The sequence below is a fragment of the Musa acuminata genome, chromosome BXJ3-5, assembly GCF_036884655.1.
Source record: "Musa acuminata AAA Group cultivar baxijiao chromosome BXJ3-5, Cavendish_Baxijiao_AAA, whole genome shotgun sequence".
In the NCBI taxonomy this organism is placed as follows: Eukaryota; Viridiplantae; Streptophyta; class Magnoliopsida; order Zingiberales; family Musaceae; genus Musa; species Musa acuminata.
In genome coordinates, this window is record NC_088353.1 from 41,746,302 (window position 1) to 41,769,776 (window position 23,475).

The 23,475-nt window shown below is 35.1% G+C and overlaps 2 protein-coding genes across 2 annotated transcripts; both read left to right on the forward strand.

Moving 5' to 3' along the window:
• The first annotated feature begins 1,742 nt into the window (after positions 1 to 1,742).
• Positions 1,743 to 21,324, forward strand: LOC103985334 (DNA mismatch repair protein MSH6). Its single transcript, XM_009402997.3, has 21 exons — positions 1,743 to 2,760; positions 2,988 to 3,084; positions 5,471 to 5,573; positions 5,653 to 5,706; positions 5,812 to 5,886; positions 8,600 to 8,668; positions 8,782 to 8,865; positions 9,118 to 9,315; positions 9,458 to 9,990; positions 10,066 to 10,195; positions 12,273 to 12,364; positions 15,777 to 15,955; positions 16,067 to 16,269; positions 16,372 to 16,473; positions 16,569 to 16,731; positions 19,144 to 19,430; positions 19,503 to 19,640; positions 19,779 to 19,858; positions 20,200 to 20,299; positions 20,363 to 20,492; positions 20,671 to 21,324. The coding sequence occupies exons 1-21, from the start codon at positions 1,986 to 1,988 to the stop codon at positions 20,916 to 20,918; spliced, it is 3,840 nt and encodes a 1,279-aa protein (XP_009401272.2). The 5' UTR covers positions 1,743 to 1,985; the 3' UTR covers positions 20,919 to 21,324.
• A 1,221-nt stretch (positions 21,325 to 22,545) lies between these two features.
• LOC135585218 (heavy metal-associated isoprenylated plant protein 25) lies at positions 22,546 to 23,434 on the forward strand. Its single transcript, XM_009402996.3, has 3 exons — positions 22,546 to 22,909; positions 22,980 to 23,061; positions 23,170 to 23,434. The coding sequence occupies exons 1-3, from the start codon at positions 22,892 to 22,894 to the stop codon at positions 23,343 to 23,345; spliced, it is 276 nt and encodes a 91-aa protein (XP_009401271.2). The 5' UTR covers positions 22,546 to 22,891; the 3' UTR covers positions 23,346 to 23,434.
• The last annotated feature ends 41 nt before the right edge of the window (positions 23,435 to 23,475 follow it).

Below are 23,475 nucleotides of genomic sequence, written 5' to 3' on the forward strand. Positions count from 1 at the left end.
GTGGTTCAGTCGTCCCAATATTTGTCCACTCCCGATTCCTCTTCATTCGAGGCTACCGACTTTCACTACCGATCTTCTTTCAACGGGCAAAGATCAACTACCCTCTTACAACTCTTTCTTCTTTTCACAGGCTTAGGAGAGAACCTTTACACTTCTCTCTTTTATGCTTATACCTCATTTCTCCCTTTAGAAGAACTTCTAAACATTAGGAGGAAGACTCCACACTTCAAGAGAGATTATAACTCTTTTTGCACAAGAATTATTTCTCATTTTCTACTCTATTTCTTGCTTCGCCTTAAAAAGTTCAAATAATAAAAATTGACCATTTTCTAGTGTGAAAAATTATCGTTTAACACATTGGCACAATCATATATAATAATGTTGGTAAGTAGGAGGTCGAAGGGAGGTTTGATTTTATAAGTCCATCGACTAACCCTGGCCAATAGTGAATTTAATTTTACACACAATGATTTTAATTTTACAACTCTAATAAGAATACATGTATGCCAACATTTGACTATTGTTGATTCTCCTTAAAATTCCTCAATTGGTTCCTAATATTAAGAAAAATTTGTATACTTTATATTATTTAGATTTTTTTGATCTATTTTATTTGTAACTAGACAACGGTAGGAGAAATATATTGGGCAATTAATCAAGAAAAACCACCCATAATTGGTTTTTACTTGAGAGTGGTAATCTTTTTTATTAAAATTATCAAAAAGCCCTTGAACTTAGTTCATTGTACCATAATTGAAATGAATCAAACCATTCATCTTTCATCGAATTAAACTTACTTAACAAAATCTTAAAACAAAAAAAAAATCAATATAGCAACTATTTGTAACATAGTGAAAGTTTGATGTGAGTTTGACAAAGCTTATGGTATTACACTATAATAAAGTCACTGAAATCATCAAATTTTGAAATGTATTCATTCGATTGTCGAAGACGAATATGAGTTGGATAAATTTTATTATGTTGCATTCGTAATTGAACTAACTCTATTGTACTTGATTGTAGAATCAAGTTTGATGCAATCTTAATTTTATAATATTATATAACTTAGTTAATGTATAATATTAATGAAATATTTTAACATCATAAAACTTTATCTTTTTAATTTTTATATGATTTTAGGAGTTTCATAAGTCAAATTTGATATTTTTTCATGTTGACTCTATAAAGTTTGTTCAACTCATCTTAATACTTTAATTTAATTATTTTTAGATAATTTTAAGAAATTATAAGTTGAATTTGAGTAGATGCATATTCAAGCCATATAAATAATGCAATAATCTTTAAAAACAATAGTATACTTGTCTTTTTGTAGTTACACACTCAGATAAAATCCAATTATAATTAATTTTTCTGATTAAATTGTCCATTCGGGAGAAATATTTGCTATCCTAAAATTTAAGAGAAATTTTGTTATTTTCAAAAAAAGAGAGAGATATATATATATATATATATATATATATATATATATATATATATATATATATATATATATATATATATATATATATATATATATATATATATATATATATATATATATATATATATATATATATATATATATATATATATATATATATATATATATATATATATATATATATATATATATATATATATATATATATATATATATATATATATATATATATATATATATATATATATATATATATATATATATATCAGCATGGGTTTTGCTTGCGATCGCATGCGCAAAAAAGGTGAGACAGCCGAAGCCCATCTCGGTGCAGAATGACGGTGCCTATCCGCCGTCAAGACCCGACCCGCCCGCTGACGTGCACGAGCACGCCTGGCTTCCCGCCAACTCCTTCCCCCGCTCGTCTCTCCCGTCCTTAAATTCCCGCCACCTCTCCGCATTCCCCCATCCCTCTGTCTCGTTTCTCTCCTTTGATATCGTCGATCATAAACCCTAGCCCTAAACCCTTCACTCTTCATCGCTAATGGCGTCTTCCCGTCGCCTTAGCGGCCGCTCTCCTCTGGTGCGGCAGCAGAGCCAAATCACCTCCTTCTTCTCTCCCGGTAAGATCTCCAAGGAAAGCCCTAGCCCTAGTCCTGATCCCTCTCCATCTCAACCGAAGGAGAAGAAGCCCCGTCTAGTAATCCCCCCTTCTCCGGCTTCCGGCGCCAAAGTTCCTCTCACTGCCGCTAAGAATGGCCACACGAAAGAGGTGGTCGGAAAAAGGATCAAGGTCTTCTGGCCCCTTGACAAGGCCTGGTACGAGGGGCGGGTCTCCTCCTTCGACGAGATGTCCGGCAAGCATCTGATCTGCTATGTTGATGGTGAGGAAGAGGCGCTTGATCTTGGCAAGGAGAAATTCGAGTGGATCGGGGAGGAGACACCAAGGAGCCTCCGTCGGCTGAGGCGGATGTCGGATACGGTGAAGATGGCTTGCAGTTCAGCGGATGTGGATGATGAGATCAGCGAGGAGGATACTGCCGACGACGAAGAATGGGGTAAGGTTGGCGGGGAAGATGCGGAGGAGGATAACTCGGATGAGGTAGAATTGGAGGACGAGGACGAGGAAGAGTTTGTTGCGAGTTCAGGTAGCCTGTCGAAGAACTCTACTGGGTCGAAAAGAAGGAAGAAGATGAATATTGCGAAATTGGATTGCGCTAAAAAAATCAAATTTGAGAAGAATAGAGAGAGGACTGCATCTAAAGCCTCTTTAAGCATGACAGAAAGTAATGCTGCTGCCCCTTTGAGCAATGATAGAAGTAAGGGCTCAGAGGAACTCTTTTGTGGAAAATAGCCTGCCATGAAAATTGGAGTCATAGTTTTGATTAACTGAACTCTGTTGGATCTATCCATCTTTTATCTTTATTCTCTATTATCACTTAATTGCATATTAGTGTTACTACCTTTTGTAACATCCCTAATTGTACAGTTCTTTTCAAGTACCATTCAGTAGTGTGGTAAAGAAGCGATTGTGTGTACAATGTAGGGGTGCAAGTTTTGGATAGTATTGGCAGCACCGTAACTGTCGAGGCAGCTGAACGGTTTGGAAAACGGGAAGCAGAAAAGTTTAGATTCTTGCAGGAGTAAGTTCTGTTTCAGAACTCTGCCCCTGGCATTCTTTAGATTTATTGTATCCTAATAGCTTATGTATTGCTAAAACTTATTAATGTTATTGTATGTGGTTGATATTTACTCTTAATATGATTAGTGGAATATTTATGTTCAATATTGATGATGAGGCCATAATTGTTTGTGTTTGACATTGATGATAAGGCCACGATTACTTGTCATTGGTGTAAGATGAGCAGATTGGCTTGGTTGACTGAGTTGTTGTATATAATCTTTGGATTGTACTAGTTGACACATTGCACAGCCTAAGCTAGGTATGACTCTTTATCTTTTTAGTTTGTAATTCATTTGGAGCTTATTTTTTTGACATGTTAATGCATTAGTTCATGTCTTAAATGGTCAAATCGGTCCGTGAAGGGGTTAATCATAATCAAATCTTTAAATTTGGTTCATATAAGCAGTCGAGAATATTTTGTAGCACAATTCTTCTTACCAAACCTAGTTTACCTATTTATTAAATACACAATGCAGGATGGACTTTGATGTCCCATTTATTGTTCGTCGAGCGTGGTATTCATTATTGATACATATATTGGTTAGATTCTCATTGAAATGTATTTCAACTTTAGCATCTGAACCTGATCAACATCCATTGTGACCCTTAGATTGCGACACATGAACGTTATTCAACATTTTGTAGACATTTGGTTAGCCAAGGTACATCTTGATCTTGTGTGATGTTCTCCCATCATCAAACTGAGTGTGGAGAACAAGATGATGGGACATACACTATATATCTTTCATAATGTTATTGCTCATAATGGAAAATGGAAGGCATGATGCTAAGTTTTGCATGATTTAGGGGTATAATTGTGGAAACTGAGTAGCAACTGGTTTTATTATGTAGTCCAGACCAAAGTTTCAGATACTAGTTGACTGGTATGTACCAATTCAATGTTTATTTGTCTTATCATGGAAACATTTTGAATTATTATATATATTTCAATGGTGGCAAAAGATCCATATACTCGATCCTAAATAGTTGGGACTTATAATTTTGTTGTTGTTGTTGTATGTTGATCTGTATTAAATTTCTTTTCTTAGTGACACTTGGTGGTATAAGTTGGAATCCTATATATGCTGGAACTGTACCAATTCAATTGATTTCCAAAACTACTAGCAAGGTTTCAGACCAAGATTTAATCCTACTTTCAGTCATCCATATAGGTGACTTCTGATGAGGTGATGCAAGGATTAATGTTTTATTGGGAAGGATTGGATTATGCTCCAAAGTGTCAAATTAATTAATTTAGGTTCTTGCTATCATATCTTGCCTTCAAGGAGTCCACCATTATGAAAGTTCACTGTGACTGGTGTAGGATTGAATTATTTATAATTTGACCATTTATTCTCATTACTGTTTGAGATAGTATGAACTCCAACATCACAATTTAATCTTTTTATGAAATTATGGATAGTATAATGACTAACAATAGCATGAGGACTTCGGAGATATATTGAATGACTTGCATGTTATTCCATTGGATTGGTTATGTAACTTAAAACAGTGCGTCCATTCAAGAATACTAAGAGATTGTTATTTGGCTATTTATGAAGGTCATATGCTCTATGTTCATATTCAGGAGTCAAAGGATTGATAAAACATCTACTACAGTAGAAAAGGAAGTGACTTGTATATGAGTCAAATATGAATTGGCATAGGCAAAATTTTAAAACCATGGGCACAATATCAATTTTGTTGAAGTACTTTGTACTTTGGTTTTGTGTGGGATGTTGCATGCTGTAAACTATACCATGATACCCAGTCCATTGGCTGAACCAAGCCTCTAGAGAAAGACCATCAATTCATTTTGATACATAAGTTTGTTTGTGATTATCTAACAAGGAAGAATACAAAAAATACCTAGAGAATACATTTTGTTGTCACTGCTTATCAGAATATTATGGGACTAAAATGATTCAATTTCACGAAACAACTTTTCACTAAGGCTATTTTATTTTGTTATCACAGAAATACTTAAACATGATGCTCTTATTTTGATGGGGTTTATTTTACAATCATATAAAAAAATTGTCTGGTGTTTGTATCCTTGGTAGGGAGTGGTAAGATGTCTGTCATAGAAATGAAGTGCAATAACAACTCACGATTAAACTCATTCTCATTGTCTCAGTACTTGTATTTATAGTAAAACTCCCAAAAACAACACAAACAACAATAGGAAACCATGATGTTCCAAGTTCCAATTATTTGGACCTGCAAAATGATAATATTTCTAGAACACCTGTTCTTGTCACACTCTATGGTGGTTTTTGGTGAGACATTGACTTTTAAAAATCTTTTTGAAGAAGAAATCAGCATATTTATTTTTCATGTCATAGAGGGCGTAGGGATGTTCGTGGCAGGCGTCCTGGAGATAAAAACTATGATCCAAGAACTCTTTACTTACCTCCTGAGTTTTTGAGAACCTTGTCAGGTGGACAGGTAGTCAATTCTCTTTTCAAACATATTAAATTTCTTGTGAATTATAATTTTTCCATTTACTATCATCCTTGGTCTATAGAGGCAATGGTGGGAGTTCAAGTCAAAGCATATGGATAAGGTTTTATTCTTCAAGGTAATTTCATGTTTATGAGGTCCAATCTAATGCATTATGAAGCTTAATTTTCTTGAATTATCAGCTTATGGAAAGATTATCATTATTATTATTATTTTTGATCAGATGGGAAAGTTCTATGAATTGTTTGAGATGGATGCACATATTGGTGCAAGAGAGCTTGATCTGCAATATATGAAGGTAGTGACTTTCTATTTATGCTAACTTTGTAGTAACCTCTAGTTTCCGTTGTATTAATGTCTTTCATTTGTAAAATCACTTTATAGATGTTTTTGGTTGGTTGTAGTTTCACTTTTTGTTTTTCTTTGAGGTAATTTTGTCTTATGGTTGTCATCTGTAAACACATGAAATTTCCATGAGTTCATCGGCAGTTACTTTATGTTGATGTTCATACGTTAGACTAATTTAGCATGAATATTAGTAAGGATTAATATACTGGTCTGGAGGCCGTTTTGATTTCCATCAGACTGATAAGATACTGGTGTATTGGATGATATATTGAACTGTATCACCTTGTATCTTTGAATAATATAATTAAATGAACGTATCACCAGTATCGGTACGTTTTGATGCCAACACTTAGTTGAACCGATAAATATTAGTTGTATATATGGTCCAACCATTATCTGAATCCTTGATTGAAACTGTTGCAAGTCTCTTCCCTTGTACTTTATTTTGATTCATATAGTGTTGTAAAGTAGTGAACTAATATCAAAGCATAAAGAAAAAGAGGGTCAGATTATTTCCTTGATGTGTTTTGTAGGACAGACATTGATTTGTGGGTGCCAACAGTCTATTTGTTTTTCTGTAGACCTCATTTAATGAAACTTAATGTGGTTGAGTTTCCATAAACTGATAAGGAGAGGTATCGATTCTCAAGAGGTGTGGCGATTTGGTAGTCCCTCTAACCAGCAGGAAGCCATTAGTGTTATCTTGGCCTAATGGTAATTTGTACTGGCATATGATAGTCTCCTTTCTCACATCTAAATTTCACTTATACAAGCTTAAATACCTAATGAAGAAGGTAGTTCTTTTGCTGCCAACTGGTATTTAGGTTCTGCTGGGTTTCCTCTCATCTAAAGATTATTCTTCCAGGCTTTTAGCATATATTTTTTATGAGTCACTGAAATCCATTTCTCTTCATGTGACCTAAAGCATGTATTTTGGAAAAAATACACAATTTTAAGCCTCAATACTGCTATCATTAAATTTGTTATAGAAATGAGATCTAAAAGTTAATCCTTGTCCCTGAGATGTCTCACATAGTTGAGCATGTGAACAGCTATGGTGATTGAGATAAGTTGCACGGGTCTTATTTGGTAAGTATGATTGAACAACTATGATTGTAGAATAATTAAAATGATTACAACAGGCCTAGGGAATTGCACACTCTTAAGTTACATAACTGGGCCACCAGCTTAGTGAATGTGTCCTGAATGATTCAAATTAAAGAGAGAACATGCATTCATATGAGAAATCCTCTGACATCAAGATTGATCTCACCTTCTACTGACTATCAGTTATTACTCTGGCTTAGTATAGGTTGAAGTTGAGTCATGTCAGACAAGGTTTGAGTCAGCTTTCTTTAGATCGAGTAAATTATTTAACATGGGTTTTTGGAATTTTGGACTTCCTTTGTTGGTATGATATCTTGAATCCAGTTCCAATTGTAAAAAGTTTATCAGAGTTGGTATATTTTGACCTCACAAGAGGTCTGCTTTCTCTCCTTTTTTGCTCTAACTGATTCTTTAAATAGATGTAGTCAAGGACTCAAGTTTTTAAATATTAGTTCAGTTACCAATTTTGACAAGCTGTCAGACCAGTATGGTACTGAGATACTGTGTTATATTAATTTGTACTGCTAGGCCGTTTTGGAAATTAAATAAAAAATTAAACGGTGCACCCAGCTGTACCATGTTGTATGGGCCAATATCTGTATTTGATCAGACTGGTACATAACGATCAGTATATACCGGCTCAACCAGTATTTTCAACCATGGATGTAGTTGTCTTGTTCTTGTACTTTTGTGATCCTTGTGATTTCCATCTTGAATATTCATTTACTTTAGCTACACAATATTTGTTGTTCTAGTGATTTTAATTTAAATATTTATAAATTCTAATTTTTAATGTCCTAGTTTGAGTCAAAAGCTTGGATTATTTTGTAGTATATTCAAATTAGTGTATATTTGAATGAGAGCTATGGTATAGGTCAGCACTTGTATCTTGTTTTCTACATAATCTTTTTTTTTTATCGTCTCTAGATCATTAGACAGACCAATTTATTTTTGATCAAACTGCCATAAAATTGCAGGAAGTATCACTACACACTACATGCCAATAGATGAAGCATTAAGAATTGGAACAATCTCTATTTTAATGTCTAGAGCCCTTTTAACATTTGTATAAGTTAGCAACTGAGCTTGTTTTCTTGTAATGATTAGCATGTTTATTTTTTGTTATTACTACTGCCAATACATTCTTTAATGCTAATGGGAAAATAACAAGTACATTATTTTGGTACTACGCATGATCCTATTAAAATTTCATCAACACTTTCAAATTACTATAATCTGTCTACTTATTGACTCCAGCTCAATCTACTTGTTAACTGCCATGTGTATTGATGGAGGGGTCTTGAGTTTGCTTTGATGGTGAAATCGAGGATGTTAATGCTTGTAAAATCAAGCAGTGATGATAAGTAGCAGTTTGTTCTACTATTTTCATTTTTCTTTTAACTTCAATGTTCTTCTTTTCTCGTTTCTTTTTTTTCTTATTTCCTAGTTTGTCTATAATTTGTAGTCATGACTCATGAATGGCTTTGAACTTCCATCATCTTGCCTTTGTTTTAGTGGTAACTCGTTTCCTTGTTCCCTACTTTCTATCTTCTTAGGGAGAACAACCTCATTGTGGGTTTCCAGAGAAGAACTATTCAATGAATTTGGAGAGATTGACTAGAAAGGTTTCCATTTTCAGAATGTTTGATTTTTTTAATACAATTTTTAGTTATTTCCTTTATTAAGTAATATGAGGATGATAAAAATCATGACTAAACAATTTATTTGCTTTTGTCAGGGATACCGAGTTCTTGTTGTAGAACAGACAGAAACCCCTGAACAGCTTGAAATTCGCCGTAAAGAGATGGGTTCAAAAGACAAGGTGTGCTAATGCTGAACAGAACAACTATCTTTCTATGTGATAGTACATAGAACAATCAGTATATTGAATAAAGCTTTCAGTTCTTGGGACAAGCTTGGTTTCAGCATCAATGAATTTGTGTGTTCTATGTATGATTAGTCATTGTTTAACTTCTTGAATTACTAATGGTGGAATTAGTTGAAGCAATTGCAATATGAAATAAAATTAAAACAATTAATAAGATTATGAATACCATGTTTTGGTTTTTTGTAGGTTGTGAAACGTGAAATATGTGCGATGGTCACACAAGGTACACTTATGGAAGGAGAGTCACTATTGAGAAATCCTGATACTTCATATTTATTATCAATTGCTGAACATTTCCGAAGTCTTGAGGTCCCTGGTAAAGGAGGTGTTGTTATAGGCCTGTGTGTTGTTGATGTTTCCACAAGCAAGTTCATGGTAGGACAAGTATGTCACACTGATGATCTTCGACTTACCTTTTCTCTTAAAATGCAATGCAAAATGATAACCATCTTTTTTGTTTCTCGCTAAACAAACAAATTTTATATTTGTTTAGCACATTCTTAAAATACAAATTCTCTTGTTTCAGTTTGAAGATGATCTGGAGCGTCATTGGTTATGTTCAATATTGTCTGAATTGAGGCCTGTAGAAGTCATAAAACCTTCAAAGGCACTTAGTCCTGAAACTGAAAGAGTCATAAAGAACAATACAAGAAATCCATTAGTTAACAATTTATTGCCTTTTGATGAATTTTGGGATGCTGAAAGAACCATTAATGAGATCAGAAAGTATTATAGCTTATCAGAGCATTATCTGGCAGCACAAAATGGTTGCACTTCTGCTGATAATGCAGGAAATTGTCCAGTAGACCTGCCAGATGTCTTAACTGAGCTAGTGAATGCTGGCATTGATGGATCATATGCTCTTTCTGCTCTTGGAGGCTGTCTTTTTTATTTAAGGCAGGCTTTTCTGGATGAAAAATTGATTAAGTGTGCTAAATTTGAGCGACTTACATGCTCGGGTTTTTTTAACAACCTTCAAAAGCCATATATGATTCTTGATGCAGCAGCACTTGAGAACCTTGAGATATTGGAGAATAACAGAAGTGGAGGCCTCTCAGGGTACTTCTTACAATCTTTTGCTGTTCTGAGCTTCTATATAATCTTACTGTAATATTAGTTTTTTTTTAAATGTAGAACACTTTTTGCACAACTGGATCATTGTGTTACAGCATTTGGAAAAAGGTTGCTCAAAGGATGGCTTGCAAGACCACTTTATGATATAAGGTCAATTGTGGAACGTCAGGATGCTGTAGCTTGCTTCAAGGTGGGTTTTGCATCTTCCAAACTGACTAGTTTTACACATTATATGGATTTCCTTTTTCTGGTAATGCTTCTACAGTTCTATTATTGCACTTGATACTACTAGAGCTCCCACTCCCATGTTCTTCAAAAGTTCTCCACCTAAAATATTAGCAAAATTTCTTTTAACAGGGTGTCCTTTGGTAAACATTGGGTATGGAGGTTTTGAGAACTGAATTTCGAATTGGAATGAGCAACTTTGTTACCAGGTGTTTGATAGGAGGATATCAAATTACAGTTCTGAGTTTCTGTTATTGGAAAAATTGAATCTCCTTTTGGACCATTTGATACCTTGACGACATGGTTGACATTCAGTTTTTCCAGTTGCTCGTGACTTTCAACCAACAACCTGTACAATGGCAAAGAATACACTTTCTATGTATTAAAGTGATACTAAATTGGTTAAGTACATCTCTCTAAATTATTCATCTGATTCTAAATCTTTCTAACCAAGCACATGAAGAGAATTGGCTATTGCATTTCTGGTTTCATGTATGAACTAAATCCACCCATAGTTTTATTTTACATGACATCTTTCTTTCAGTTATTATATGATGCTGCTTCTTTGAACTTCGAAGGAATAGGTTGTATCATTAGCTCATCCTACTCTATCTAAAGATGGCTCATTATTCTTTGATTCATTGTCTTATGATCTTTTCATTATTCAGTAAATATGAAAACAAATATTTGTAATGGCTCTTTGAACCCTAATTTTTTTGCTTGTATTGTGAATAAGAATATTTAGAACTTCATTTTGGTGTCCAGAAGTACTTCTGCAGTTAGTTTACATTGGAAATCTTCATGACTGAACCAGTTTTATCATATACAATTGTTTACTAATTCTTTCCTTCTTGCCAAAGTTTATTTTAACCAGTATCAACAAGTATTTCATTTTGAGATATCGATGGGAAGCTTGAAATAGGCTTTCTGTCCCTTGAAGTTCATAGTTTGTGTAAATCAAAAGTTATGAACCATTTCAAAAAGATTTTTTTTGTGAATATTAGTAGCATGAGATTTATAGTTAACTTATTATACCCAGTGCTCATATAAATGCCCAGATTTCAAAAAGATTCATTTAGCAGTAATATATTGCTAATATTCTTCCACTGACTAGATTGCAGACAGGTGCAGTACAGTATATGGACCTGTAATGACAGAAAAATAAAAAAATAGAAATAAGCAGATATACTAGTTAGTTTTCTTCTTTTTCTTGCTGGAGTTCATTGTTGGTGCTGGAGAGGAGTCTCGAACCCAAGGAAGCTTCTTCCTTATCTTTGACGACTCCAACTTTTTCTACACTCCTTTGGTTGTTGTGGTCTCATCGAAGTACATAAAAAATCAGTGGAGAAAAGGATTGCATCCAAAGAAATGAATTGGTGTTTCTTGAAGTGGCCTTAGTTGTTCTATGCAGTTAGTGATGCAATGACTTTGTAACTGGTCTACATCTTATCGTTTTTGAGCAGATATTGACGGAAATTCATGGTAGATAGCCAATATTATCTGGTACATCCAATTATTACTCCATCTACTATTTCCTGCTTGTACTGGTAAATAGTGGTTGATTATCTTTTATGTTCAATGCCAACTGGTATTTTAATCCTTGATCCATACCAATTAGTTAGAATTAAATTTAGGGCTTTACATTATACTCTTCCATGATAAACTTGGAAAAAATGATTGTATAAGTAGCCATATCTATGCATAGTAAACCCATGACATGAATGAAGAAGACATAGCCAAAGAAAATAAGCCAGGGAGCTGACAGAATATTATAGGTTGAACGTGTTCTCTGAGATCCACATGTTCGTGGTCATTAGATCTAGCAAAATGAAGGTGAGGGGATCTAATTGACCAACTGGTCTTGAAACTGGATTATCATTTGAGAACAATATGTTCTGTTAATTTTCAGTAATATACAATCTATTGAATTTTCTGATTCACTTGCCACAGTATTTCATATATTTAAGTTAAGTGCTGCCGCAATAAGTAATTTTTTTATCAAAGTTCTTACAACTTTGTGACTAAGATTGTTTTCGCATCAGGGTGCTGGTCTTACATCTGCTCTTGAATTCAGAAAGGAATTATCAAAGCTTCAAGATATGGAACGTTTGCTTTCACGACTATTTGTTAGCTGGTAAATTCTATTCCCTAAATATGTGAATGATGAGTCTGTTCATCTTGTAAGCTCATTTGATCTTCTTACAATTATTAGATATTTTAAAGGTATGTGTATTAGGTTAATGATGCAATTTTGTAGCTGATCCTATATTGTTTGTGTTCTTTGTATGTTCTTGTTTCATTTTCTTCATTTTTTCCTGAGTTGCAAATTGCAATAATAGAGAACCAAGGTCTTAACTCTTGGAAGTTATTGCCCAATATAGGGCAGCACTTCTCATGTTCGATAACTGTAGGAACTTGAATGGTTGGTCTCGGGGTTTTAACAGGTTCATGGATGTATCAGAAAGCTTTGAAGTTTGAACCCTTCTGCATATGTATAAAAAAGTTTCACATTTGTTGGCGACGTGTCAAGCAAGACTCCGATCCTTTACTGAAGTGGATGGGTCTATATCAGAAGTCTCATGTATAGATTTGATTGTGTATGCTGGATACTATTTAAACATGTTCTTATTTTTTGAGGGTTAAGGATTTATCATTCTCTCATGTGGACACATGGAGGAATGGTAAAGTTTGCCACATCTTTTTGGATCAGGAAAGTTGCTGGAGGAAAGGATACGGAGGTTAGGTGAGACATCTTTTATTTTTTTTATTTTTGCTTTTCTAGTCCAAATCACAATAGTGATGCTGACAATTGGCATGGTACAACGTACCAGAACAAATTTTAGTGGTTGGCCAATGAGTTAAGCTGCCCTGAATTAAATATTTGGTGGGATTTAGAAGACACGAACCAAATGTAAGGTGTCAGATTTGGCAAGGATTATGAAGCCTTTATCAGCCCTTGTGTAGTACAGACTGCAGTCTTTATTTTAATTAGACATCAACTACTAATGGTTTCACATTGTCTTCTTTTGTATGCATTTATGATAAAATTTAATTCACGTTCATCCTTCCAAGTAATTTCAACTTGTGTTTTCTTTATAATAAGTTTGTTAGATTAGTTGCTCTCTCAATGGTCATGGTGATTTTCCGGTAGTGTCACTATATCAATAGAGATCTGGCTGGGAGATCAAAACTTAACACAAAGGTCAAAGGTAACTATGAGAAAACCTTACAAATTCAGAGATGAATTTATTAAGTTTTGTTCCACGAATGATTCTTAAAGGAGAAAATTTTCTCCAGAGCTTCCTATATAGTTTACTGGTATATGTTTCTTTTTTTCCCTGCTTCATTGATGGAACTCATCCAATTCATGCTTGACTCTTCAAATTGTTCAAAATTTCAAATCTGTAGCAAACTCGAGAATGAATTGCAACCTGATCTGAATCAGGTAATTAAACTTTGGAAATATATTGGGCACAATGCATACAAAGTGATTAGTAGATTAATCCTTTAGCTTAAAATCTTTCCCAAGTGACAGTAGTCATATATCCGAGTCAATTTGTAATTATTCTTTAATGTATTCATGGTGCAGTATTGTTGACTATATATGGTTTTGAATCAAGATAGATGAGATATATAAGTTGCTAAGCTAGTCTTTTCTATTAAGCTAGTTGCTTATGCACTGGAATCCTGAAAACAATAGTACCAATATTTTACTTGCATAAACAAACACATCACATCCAAAGTTTATAACAAACAAACATAAAACAACAGAATTCATGAAAAGCTTTTCTATATAAAGATAACTATATCTCCTGGTTGTTTATTCCTGTATCCTATATTGCTGTCAGAAAATATATTACAAAAATTTTCTTAGATTGACACAAAGTGAAAATAGAAAGCTATTAAAGAGTGAAATCAATCCAAATGAGTTCTGCAAAGGGCAGATGTTGGACTTCTGTAGGTTGTTTAGATTGTTTGGAACCTCACCATTGTGTTAAGCTTGTCTTTTATGGTCTGAGTGCTCACTTTCTGTATGCAGCCTGCAATGGTAATTAAACCAGATGAGCAATGCCAGCAACCAATTTCTTTATTTTGCATAATAAAATAAGGGTGCCATTATTTTCTTGTACTTTTATTTTTGACAAGGGGAAGTTAATATTAGTGGTGAGGTGAGATTCTATCCTAGGACTTCGGCCTCACTAACAAGAATCAAGTTCTTTTTCTAGCAGAAAATAAACTTTACCAGCAGAAGCTAAAGATGGCACAAAATATCACCGTTCGCATCAGAGCGAACGAAAAAATCCAGCTGTGCTGGAGGGTCCTGAACCCACAAAAGGGAACACTTGTTTGCCCTTGCAAACTTAACTAACTAGCTCACAACCTGATTTCCTTCACGAAAAACATGAGAAACTTGAAAACCTAAGAATTTCTTGGACATGTATACAATGAGCTTCTGATAAGATTAAGTATCCTCTGGGGGAGGTTTGTTCCTTGCACAGCAGATCAACAAAAATGGCAGAAACAGTCTCCACATGAAGTCATGATTCCCCTTCTACATGACATAAATGATCCCTTGATTGCTGCTGCTTCACAGTACAAGCTATCACGATCCTCAAGGAACCTGCTTCCAAGCAAAATAGCACAAGCAGTATCATGACCCTACAAGAATCAAATATCTTTACCATCACTGTTTGTACCTCAATTGGTTTAACTGTATTGATTGTCTTTTTTTTGTTATTTCATAGCAAGTAACTCCAAAGTGAAGAGTGGTACAACAACCATTAGTACATGAGCCCATGATGGAGTCTTAAGTGTTGGATATTAGGAGCAGAGATGCATGCATAAACTTAAATGATGCATGGTGGGGTCGAAGGGCTACCTTGACTTGGTCGGCACATCGGTATAGACTGGTAAGGCGAACCATGCTTATGACAAACAACTTTCAAGTTTTCTAATACCTTATACCTTTTCTCAGGGTAGTTAATGTGGAGAGCATCTGAACCTTATTTATAATATATCAAAATAAATCACTTGTTATTCAATACCTTTACCATCATCTAGTCTCTTGTGCTTTCTTGTGTTTGAACAGTTGATGCCAGATTTGTTTCCAGCAAGGATTCAACACGTTCAGTTGAACGAAAATCCTCTCTTCTGGCATAGTCAATAATGACACTTTTCCTATGAAATCCTAATTGCAGTTAATGTGGAAAAGGAAACCATATTTTATGGGTTTATGTTGCTTTTTTCTAGGCAGGACTGACAATTTTCCTCTATATGGAAATACTTAATTGCATTCCATATTGAACCTACACCTATTGTCTTTCCATGCTTCTAAAGCCTTTATACCTAGGATTGGTCAAACATACACAGATTTTGTAATTTTGTATGAAATATTTAAATTATTATTTAAGAATGCTGTGATTTGATATTTATCAGTTGTAACTGAGGAAAGTGTACTTTCTTCTTGGAGATGATTATTCAGGTGAATAGTGTCATGTAGGTGTATTATGTGCTAGATGCTTAATTCTGCTTTTGATGCACTACAGTGAAGCTCATGGAAGAAATGCCAATAGAGTCATTCTTTATGAGGATGCAGCAAAGAAGCGGCTTCAAGAATTTATTGCGTCTCTTCATGGTTGTGAAGCAATGATCCAAGCATGTTCTTCCCTGGATACTGTACTGACTAGTACAGAGTCTACTTTACTCCATTATTTATTGACACCAGGTCTGATTTGTAATACCTGAAATTCAGCATGTTGATCTTGTTTTTCCAATTTTCTTTTGCTTTGCAGTTAAGTTGTTTGTGTACATTTTAGAGCATTAAATGTCAATGCAGGTAAAGGCTTACCTGACATGTGTTCAGTCATAGAGCATTTCAAGGACGCTTTTGATTGGTCAGAAGCTGATCGCACTGGGCGTATTATACCTCATGAAGGAGGTGATGTTGATTACGATGCTGCATGTAAGAAACTGAAGGACATTGAGTCTAATCTGATGAGGTACCTGAAGGAACAGCGTAAAGTACTTGGAAATTCAGAGGTTTGTTGTTTTTTTATTACTTGGATTGGAGGTTGATCTTATATAGATCTGTAGCAGATCTCCAGTATCTTATTTAAACGATGAGGCTTAATATATTTCTAGGTAAATTATGTTGCTGTTGGGAAGGATTTGTATCTGCTTGAGGTGCCAGAGAGTCTAAGGGGAGCTGTTCCAGCTGAATACGAATTGCAATCTTCTAAAAAGGCACATGATTTTCTGAATACTTGTTAGTGGGTCTAAATTAATTTTATATTCTGTGGTGTGTCGGTTAATCTTAGGTTTGTATTCTCCATGTATAGGGCTACTTCCGGTATTGGACACCTAAAATCAAAGATTTCCTGTCAGAACTCTCTCAATCTGAGGCTGAGAAAGAATCTAAACTGAAAGGCATTCTCCAGAGGCTGATAGGACAATTTAGTGAGCATCATAGCAAATGGAGGCAGTTGGTATCTGTAATTGCAGGTGCTTTCTTATATATACTTTAAATAAATAACCAACATCTTCTGATCTCAGCTACACCAAGTGACACATCTTGTTGTTTACAACTCACTCTGCTTCTAGGCATACTGCACTCACTGCCAGAAATTTTACTGATTTACATATATACAGCTATGCTAAACTGGAAAATTTGTTAACATTATGTATTGATCTTTGCATTTGAAGACTGTAATATAGGCAATTCTAATGCTGTAACATATATTTACAAGATTTGTGTTTGTTGGGCACAAGCTCTAGTAATAAACTCGGTCATATAAATAAAATGGTTGTATGCTGATTATAGTTGGACGAGCCAATTTTTCAACGTATATTTATTTATTTTGGCAAACCAATATGTACTTGCTTCAAGCATAGTGTTTTCTCATAATGTGGTAATTTTACCTTTTCTTTAGACATTTAATATTTTATGAAACAATGTTAAGGCATAAGCTTTTTATGGAGTACGGTTCAATCTCCAGATACATAAGATTAAAAACATCTGTGTATTTATTTTTTCATTTAGAGAAAGCATACTGATGTAAGGCTAGTTCCTTCGGTACCAAATTTAATATAGAACAAGATCCACTGAAGGCTCTTACGAGTAAAGAATTAGTCTTTTATAGACTTTATAGTTGTGGAATAAAGAAAAGTAAATATTAATGGAGATTAAAATAAAAATAAAAAGATAAATACCAAACTCACTCTAATTTAAAAATTAACTCCTAAATAAAGATGCCTCACATCTATTTACATTATATTCATATGCCACTCAGATATACGTGATGTTAGAAAAACAACCTGTTTATTTATTTGTTGATTGATGTCTTTGTTTTAAATCCTTTACCATTTTCTTATTGGATTTGGAGAATGATCTTTATTTTAATGGTATTTTTTATTAATAGGTTATCTTTGTAGAATGGTGAAATTTTCTTATAGAGATGAAATCCTCAATCAAGATTTGTATTAAAACTTAAATTTTGGTTTCTTTCACTTTTTTATTTTCTTTCTTTTTCTTCTCGATTCAATTTGGGCCACTAAATTTGAAGCATCGAAGATGCTATATGGAAACATATGACATTTGTGAAATGCGCTATAAACTAATAAGATTTATTCAAATGAGAAATAAATTTCAATGATTTTGCTTCACAAGTAGTTATTTTATGTAGATTATCATAATCGGTCATGTATCATTTATATATTGCAGCTCCATGATATTTACAACTGGTTTATATTGATTGTAGAATTGACTTCTGAGTCACTCCATGGTGTTAGAATGATATTTAATGTCACATACCAAATAGCAGAAAATAAATTTGGTTTAATTTTTTAGACTTTGTTAACTTCAGGGGCTGTTTCCATAGGTAGTCAATTGGTATGAACATACGAGATGAGCGAAAAGGCTAAGCATAGTTTTCTTTCAGTTGTACAATAGCTATTTTGTGGGGTTTAAAGTGAAAAAGCACCTGCATAAGTGGCGAGTTGGAACTACTGGATGACATATATTTGTAATGATGACAAGCAAGAATTGTTATATTGTGTAGCTGTTTCACACTGGTCCTTTTATGTCATTTAGCATTGCACATGAATGGCATCATGTGTTTGCACAGGGGCCATTATCTCCTATACTGCTTCTTATGGTCTTTTACCCACTAATACCCCTATGAAGCTTCGATGTGGACACGACAAACACAATAAGGTGTAGACATGGCAATACGACGAGTCTCTAAAAGGGACACAAAACAGAGTGACAAGAATCAGAAGAATATATTTTTTTAAAAAATTGAATACATATTTTGTTTGAACATATTGGCAAAATATGATTGGAAAATCATAAATACAGAAATACAAATAAATAAGCCCTTATGAGATGTGATGATTGAATATTTCTAGTTAAAAGTGCAATAGGTGATAACCTTGAAGTCAGTCATCTCGAAGTAGGTCGTATGGATCAGTTCCTTGCTTGATGGTTATATTTGTTGTATGAGTATTTTAATTAACCTACATGTTTTCTCGGATTTTTCTCTTTTATTAGGTTCCTTTTCTACTGCTCTTCTTTTAACTTTTAACTTGTTCTTCCTGTGTGCACGCACTAGATTGAAACTTTTTTTTTCGTGATATGCAGTAAAAATATAGGAATACAATCCTGTAGATAAAAACCAAAGCAATCCAAAACATGTAATTAGACACAAAAAAGTGGTAATTTAAGTGTCTTGGCCAACTTTGATCTTTTTGTTACCTATTATGATCTTGAAACTTTGGGATTAATTGGTTGAGGAATTAAGTTTGTATTACAATGTATTTGTTAGAGCAAGTGAGCCAGTAACTATTATGATTTTATTAGCATTTTTCTATATGAGCTAAAGTGTTGTCTATAAATTCTGTTCATACTTGATACAGAGCTAGATGTTTTGATTAGTCTGGCGATTGCAAGTGACTATTATGAGGGACCAACATGCCGACCAGTTATCAAAGAAGTATGTCATGAAAATGAACCTTATTTATCTGCTAGAGGTCTTGGACATCCAATGCTTCGAAGTGATGCCTTAGGCAAGGGTTCTTTTGTTCCCAATGATGTAAGAATTGGTGGGGTTGGACAGCCTAGATTTATCCTTCTGACAGGTCCAAATATGGGTGGTAAATCAACTCTACTTCGCCAAGTTTGTTTAGCTGTAGTTTTGGCACAGGTAGGATTCTTCACATAGTCTATCTATTGTTTCTCCATTTACCTTCTGATCATGCCCAGTTATTTCCCACAGCTTGGAGCAGATGTTCCTGCAGAATGTTTTGAGCTCTCCCCTGTAGACCGCATCTTTGTTCGTATGGGTGCTAGGGATAATATTATGTCTGGGCAAAGTACATTCTTAATGGAGCTTTCGGAGACCGCTGGTGTGCTGGTGAGATTTTCTGACAAAGTGTATTGAAAACGTGGGACATTATCCTTGATAGTTTATGGTTAAAATTTTGGACTTTCTTTTTGGCATACATTTTAATTATGGCTGCTGGACTAAACCACTGTAATATCTTTAATACAGTCTTCTGCCACTCAAAATTCTCTGGTGGCACTAGATGAACTCGGGAGGGGCACAGCAACTTCTGATGGGCAAGCTATTGCGTGAGTGCTGCTCTTATATAAATTTCTTTTCTCCCAATTGCTATTAGGGTGTCACTAGTGAGCTGGCACATCCTGGCCAACTGTTAGCACGGGATGTGGCACTTGTCAGGGCACTAGCTACGTGCTACAATCAAAACGTTGGCAGAGGCTTGGCACGTCACGATTGTCTGCTGGTATCCCAAGAACACTGCAAAATATCAGGCACTTGAATGTGCTGTCATCACATGCAATCCATGCTAGAAACTGACTTGCAGTCTTGATTTTTTCCTTGTAGTGGATTAATTTTTATCTGCTAAAATTAGCTTTGAATGACATTTTCTTTGGTTCTCATTGAATGGCAGGGCATCGGTCTTTGAATATCTTGTACATAGAGTACAATGTCGTGGTTTGTTTTCTACTCATTATCACCGATTAATACTAGAATATGAGAAGAATACCAAGGTAGACCTCTAATCTCTTTATTTATTATTGACAAGTTTTGAGTATTTCTTTTACTTGCAATAGGTTTCAATTTGTCACATGGCTTGCCAAGTTGGGAAAGGAGTCGGAGGTGTGGAAGAAGTCACCTTCCTTTATCGATTAGCACCTGGTTCATGTCCTAAAAGCTATGGTGTTAATGTTGCTCGTTTGGCAGGTGGGGTTTCCTCTTAATCCTTTTTCATCTCCCTTTAATATAAATTAGCTTTAAGCACAACTCTGCAGCTAAATAGTGCACATAGAAGGATCCTCTAAATGTTTGGTTTCAAAAGACATTTTGAATCATTAGTTTGTCAATCGATTTAGCTTTTTGCTGATCCTGTTTGCCAAATCAGGATTACCTTCTTCTGTGCTTCAAAAGGCCGCCAGGAAGTCAAATGAGTTTGAGATTAGTAATGGGAAGCACCAGCCTGTAGCTGAGCTTAAGATTTCAGATACGGAAACGGACGAGGGAAGAACTCTTATAAAAAAATTGCTCTCTATTTCAGAGACCTGGAATCTTGGTGAAGATTCTCGGGTGGTAACTTTGAGCTTACTCGGTGATATCCAACAGAGAGCAAGGTGGCTAGTGCTGGGCAAATAAAGATCATTGGTTTTTTCCATTTGACAAAGTTTTCTAAAATCATCTGTGATATTCCTTTTGAGTCTAATTAGGGGCCTCATTTTGGGCGTCTAGAGGTCCTTGGAGCCCAGATTATAGATCACAAGATTGATATGGGATTGATGACAACTGCAAGCCCCGTGTACTCATCACTGGTTTTGTGGAAAATTACTCGACTGTAATGTAAAGAAATAGATGATTGTATATAAGGGCAAAGACATGTTTATGCTGGGAAAGTTGGCAGCTGTTTGCTGCTTTGTAATTGAATTCGCTAGTCTATTGAACAGGCCAACCTGGTAGTAGCAACGGTAAAGTGGGGACTTATTCTGTGGACGTTTATTTGGTCAGCATATTGAATTCTGGTGATAGGTGCCCAAATTTGATGAAATTATTTGGTTTGATTGTTGTCGATGATACTAATGCTTATTCTGTGTTTGATATCTTTAATACAAAGAAAGAGAGGATTTCTCTTGACAATTCTTGTTTATACTCACATAGATTAAACTTGATCAAGTTGAGAAATTTTTTTTTGACCTAGGCCTTCGCGTAGGTGGCACCTTTAGAAGACCCTCGAGATTTTATTAAGTTACTTCTATAATTGGAGCCAATGGAGTTATTAGTCAAGAAACCTGACTAAGAAACGTCTGGACAAGGCTCGTCTTGATCGAGTTGTCAAAGTTGGAGCAATACTCTCGGAGGAGAATCGAGTGTAGCTCGTCGATAATTAATCATTTGACATGTCATTGTCACATGGCACCCAATGATGAAGGATAAGACGAAACTTGTCATTTATAACGAGAAAGACAATCATAATCTTTTTCTCGTCATTAATGATGATAAATTTTCTTTTCACCGTTTACAAGGAGAAAGACAATCGTAAATTTCCTTCAATATAAGGAAAAGGAGAGGACTTTTCTAGAGTACTTTGTCCATGCTCATATATATATTAGAATAAGAAGGAACCTCTTTGAGAAACTTCTTACGATTTCGATCTTCATATAGGTGACACATTACGAACATACCGTTTTCACCTCGAAAATACTTCGAATAATTCTGTACATACATATTCAAAATACGTTGTACTGACCAAGATATTTAACAATATTTTTTTTCTTTAAAAATAATTTTACCATTTAGCATGATCGTGCAAAGAAGCTTTTTATTCTCTGTCTTGTCCCTTATTCTGAGCTTTTCCTGAGCAGATAGGATAGACTGGTACGGTTAAATAAAAGCGAAAAGATATGATTATTCGAGTACATGCAAGCAGACAATTGAGTGAATGCCACACTCGTAATCATTATAGAAATGCTGAAGTTAAAAAAAATAATTCAAATGGATGTGATCAACTTCAGTTTCGGCTTTCCATGTCATCTATGATCAATCTGATTCAATGAAGTTGTTCTAGGCGACAACATCATAATGATCTTTATGTCGTAGTGCTCTGAGAATAAGCAATGGGTCCCTCTATTCTGATCTTTATTGATGCAGACTGCACGTGGCAGGCAAGTAGAGAAGCACTTCTGTGCCTTTGGAATCTGTTCCACCCATCTGTGATAGATAGAGAAGAATTGATACTCATGCACTGCAGTGTTCTTTCTTGATCAAAACAGTAATCAATTCACTAGGAAGACCAATAAATACTATGCCCAAAACAAATTATGCTTTTCCTTTTCCCTCATCAACCGTGTGAGATATCTGTATCTTCAAGGAACAGCATTTTGTGAGATGCATGATGGCTCAAGAGTTGCCCATGAAGGGTGCAAGGAAAACTGAAGAAGGCAAAGGAGAATCATGCAACCCAACCCTCCTGGCTTCACTCAGAATCAGATTCTGCAGCACAAAGACTCGGAAAGAAGAAACAGAGAAGGAATCCACCCATAAATATATCCCACTTTCAGCTTTATAGCTTCCCTTTTCAAGCATCTTCTCCGCCTGCCACAAGCCATTTCTGCTTGATGTCACACACACACCAGGCAAGTTCCATTGCAGCACTTCATTGTCATTGCAGATCATGTCGCCTGACAACTCTCTGGCTTTGCTCAGTTCATCTGCATGACTATGAGAATGAACATCGACTGCGATGGCTGCTACCGAAAGATCAGGAGAGCTCTTCTGCAAATGCAAGGTTATATGTCGGAACTCTTCATGACGACAGGTTGTTGAGCTTTCGTGTTGGTTGTGTGTGTGTTCTCTAAGGTGACCCCGTTGTTTCTTGGTTCGTTTGGGTATGAAGAGTTGGAGAGCCATTTGATCGAGAGGAAGCAGTGCAGGGTCAGCGTGTGCGGGTCGTTCGTCCCCCAGGATATGGCGATCAAGATCAGGAGGAAGACGAATCGACGGGTGGAGATCTTGGAGATCAAGGAAGTGGAGGTAGGCCATGATGCCGGCACAGATCCCAAACCCTCGTGAATTATAGCCGATCCCAAACCCTCATATAATGCATACCAGACACATGGTAAGGTGTAATATTTCCTTGAAAGAAGGATCATTTGCTATCAGCTCCTAGTTTTTGTTTAGTTCCATTCAAGTCTTCTGGACA

What these genes read in the sequence shown, in the direction of transcription:
- LOC103985334 (XM_009402997.3), top strand. Translation starts at nt 1,986, where the DNA reads ATGGCGTCTTCCCGTCGCCTTAGCGGCCGCTCTCCTCTGGTGCGGCAG. An exon ending in ATGCTGTAGCTTGCTTCAAG is followed by an intron (nt 10,196 to 12,272) that starts GTGGGTTTTGCA and finishes TTTTCGCATCAG; the next exon opens with GGTGCTGGTCTTACATCTGC. An exon ending in TAGCTGTAGTTTTGGCACAG is followed by an intron (nt 19,431 to 19,502) that starts GTAGGATTCTTC and finishes TATTTCCCACAG; the next exon opens with CTTGGAGCAGATGTTCCTGC.
- LOC135585218 (XM_009402996.3), top strand. An exon ending in AGCTCTTCTGCAAATGCAAG is followed by an intron (nt 23,062 to 23,169) that starts GTTATATGTCGG and finishes TTGGGTATGAAG; the next exon opens with AGTTGGAGAGCCATTTGATC.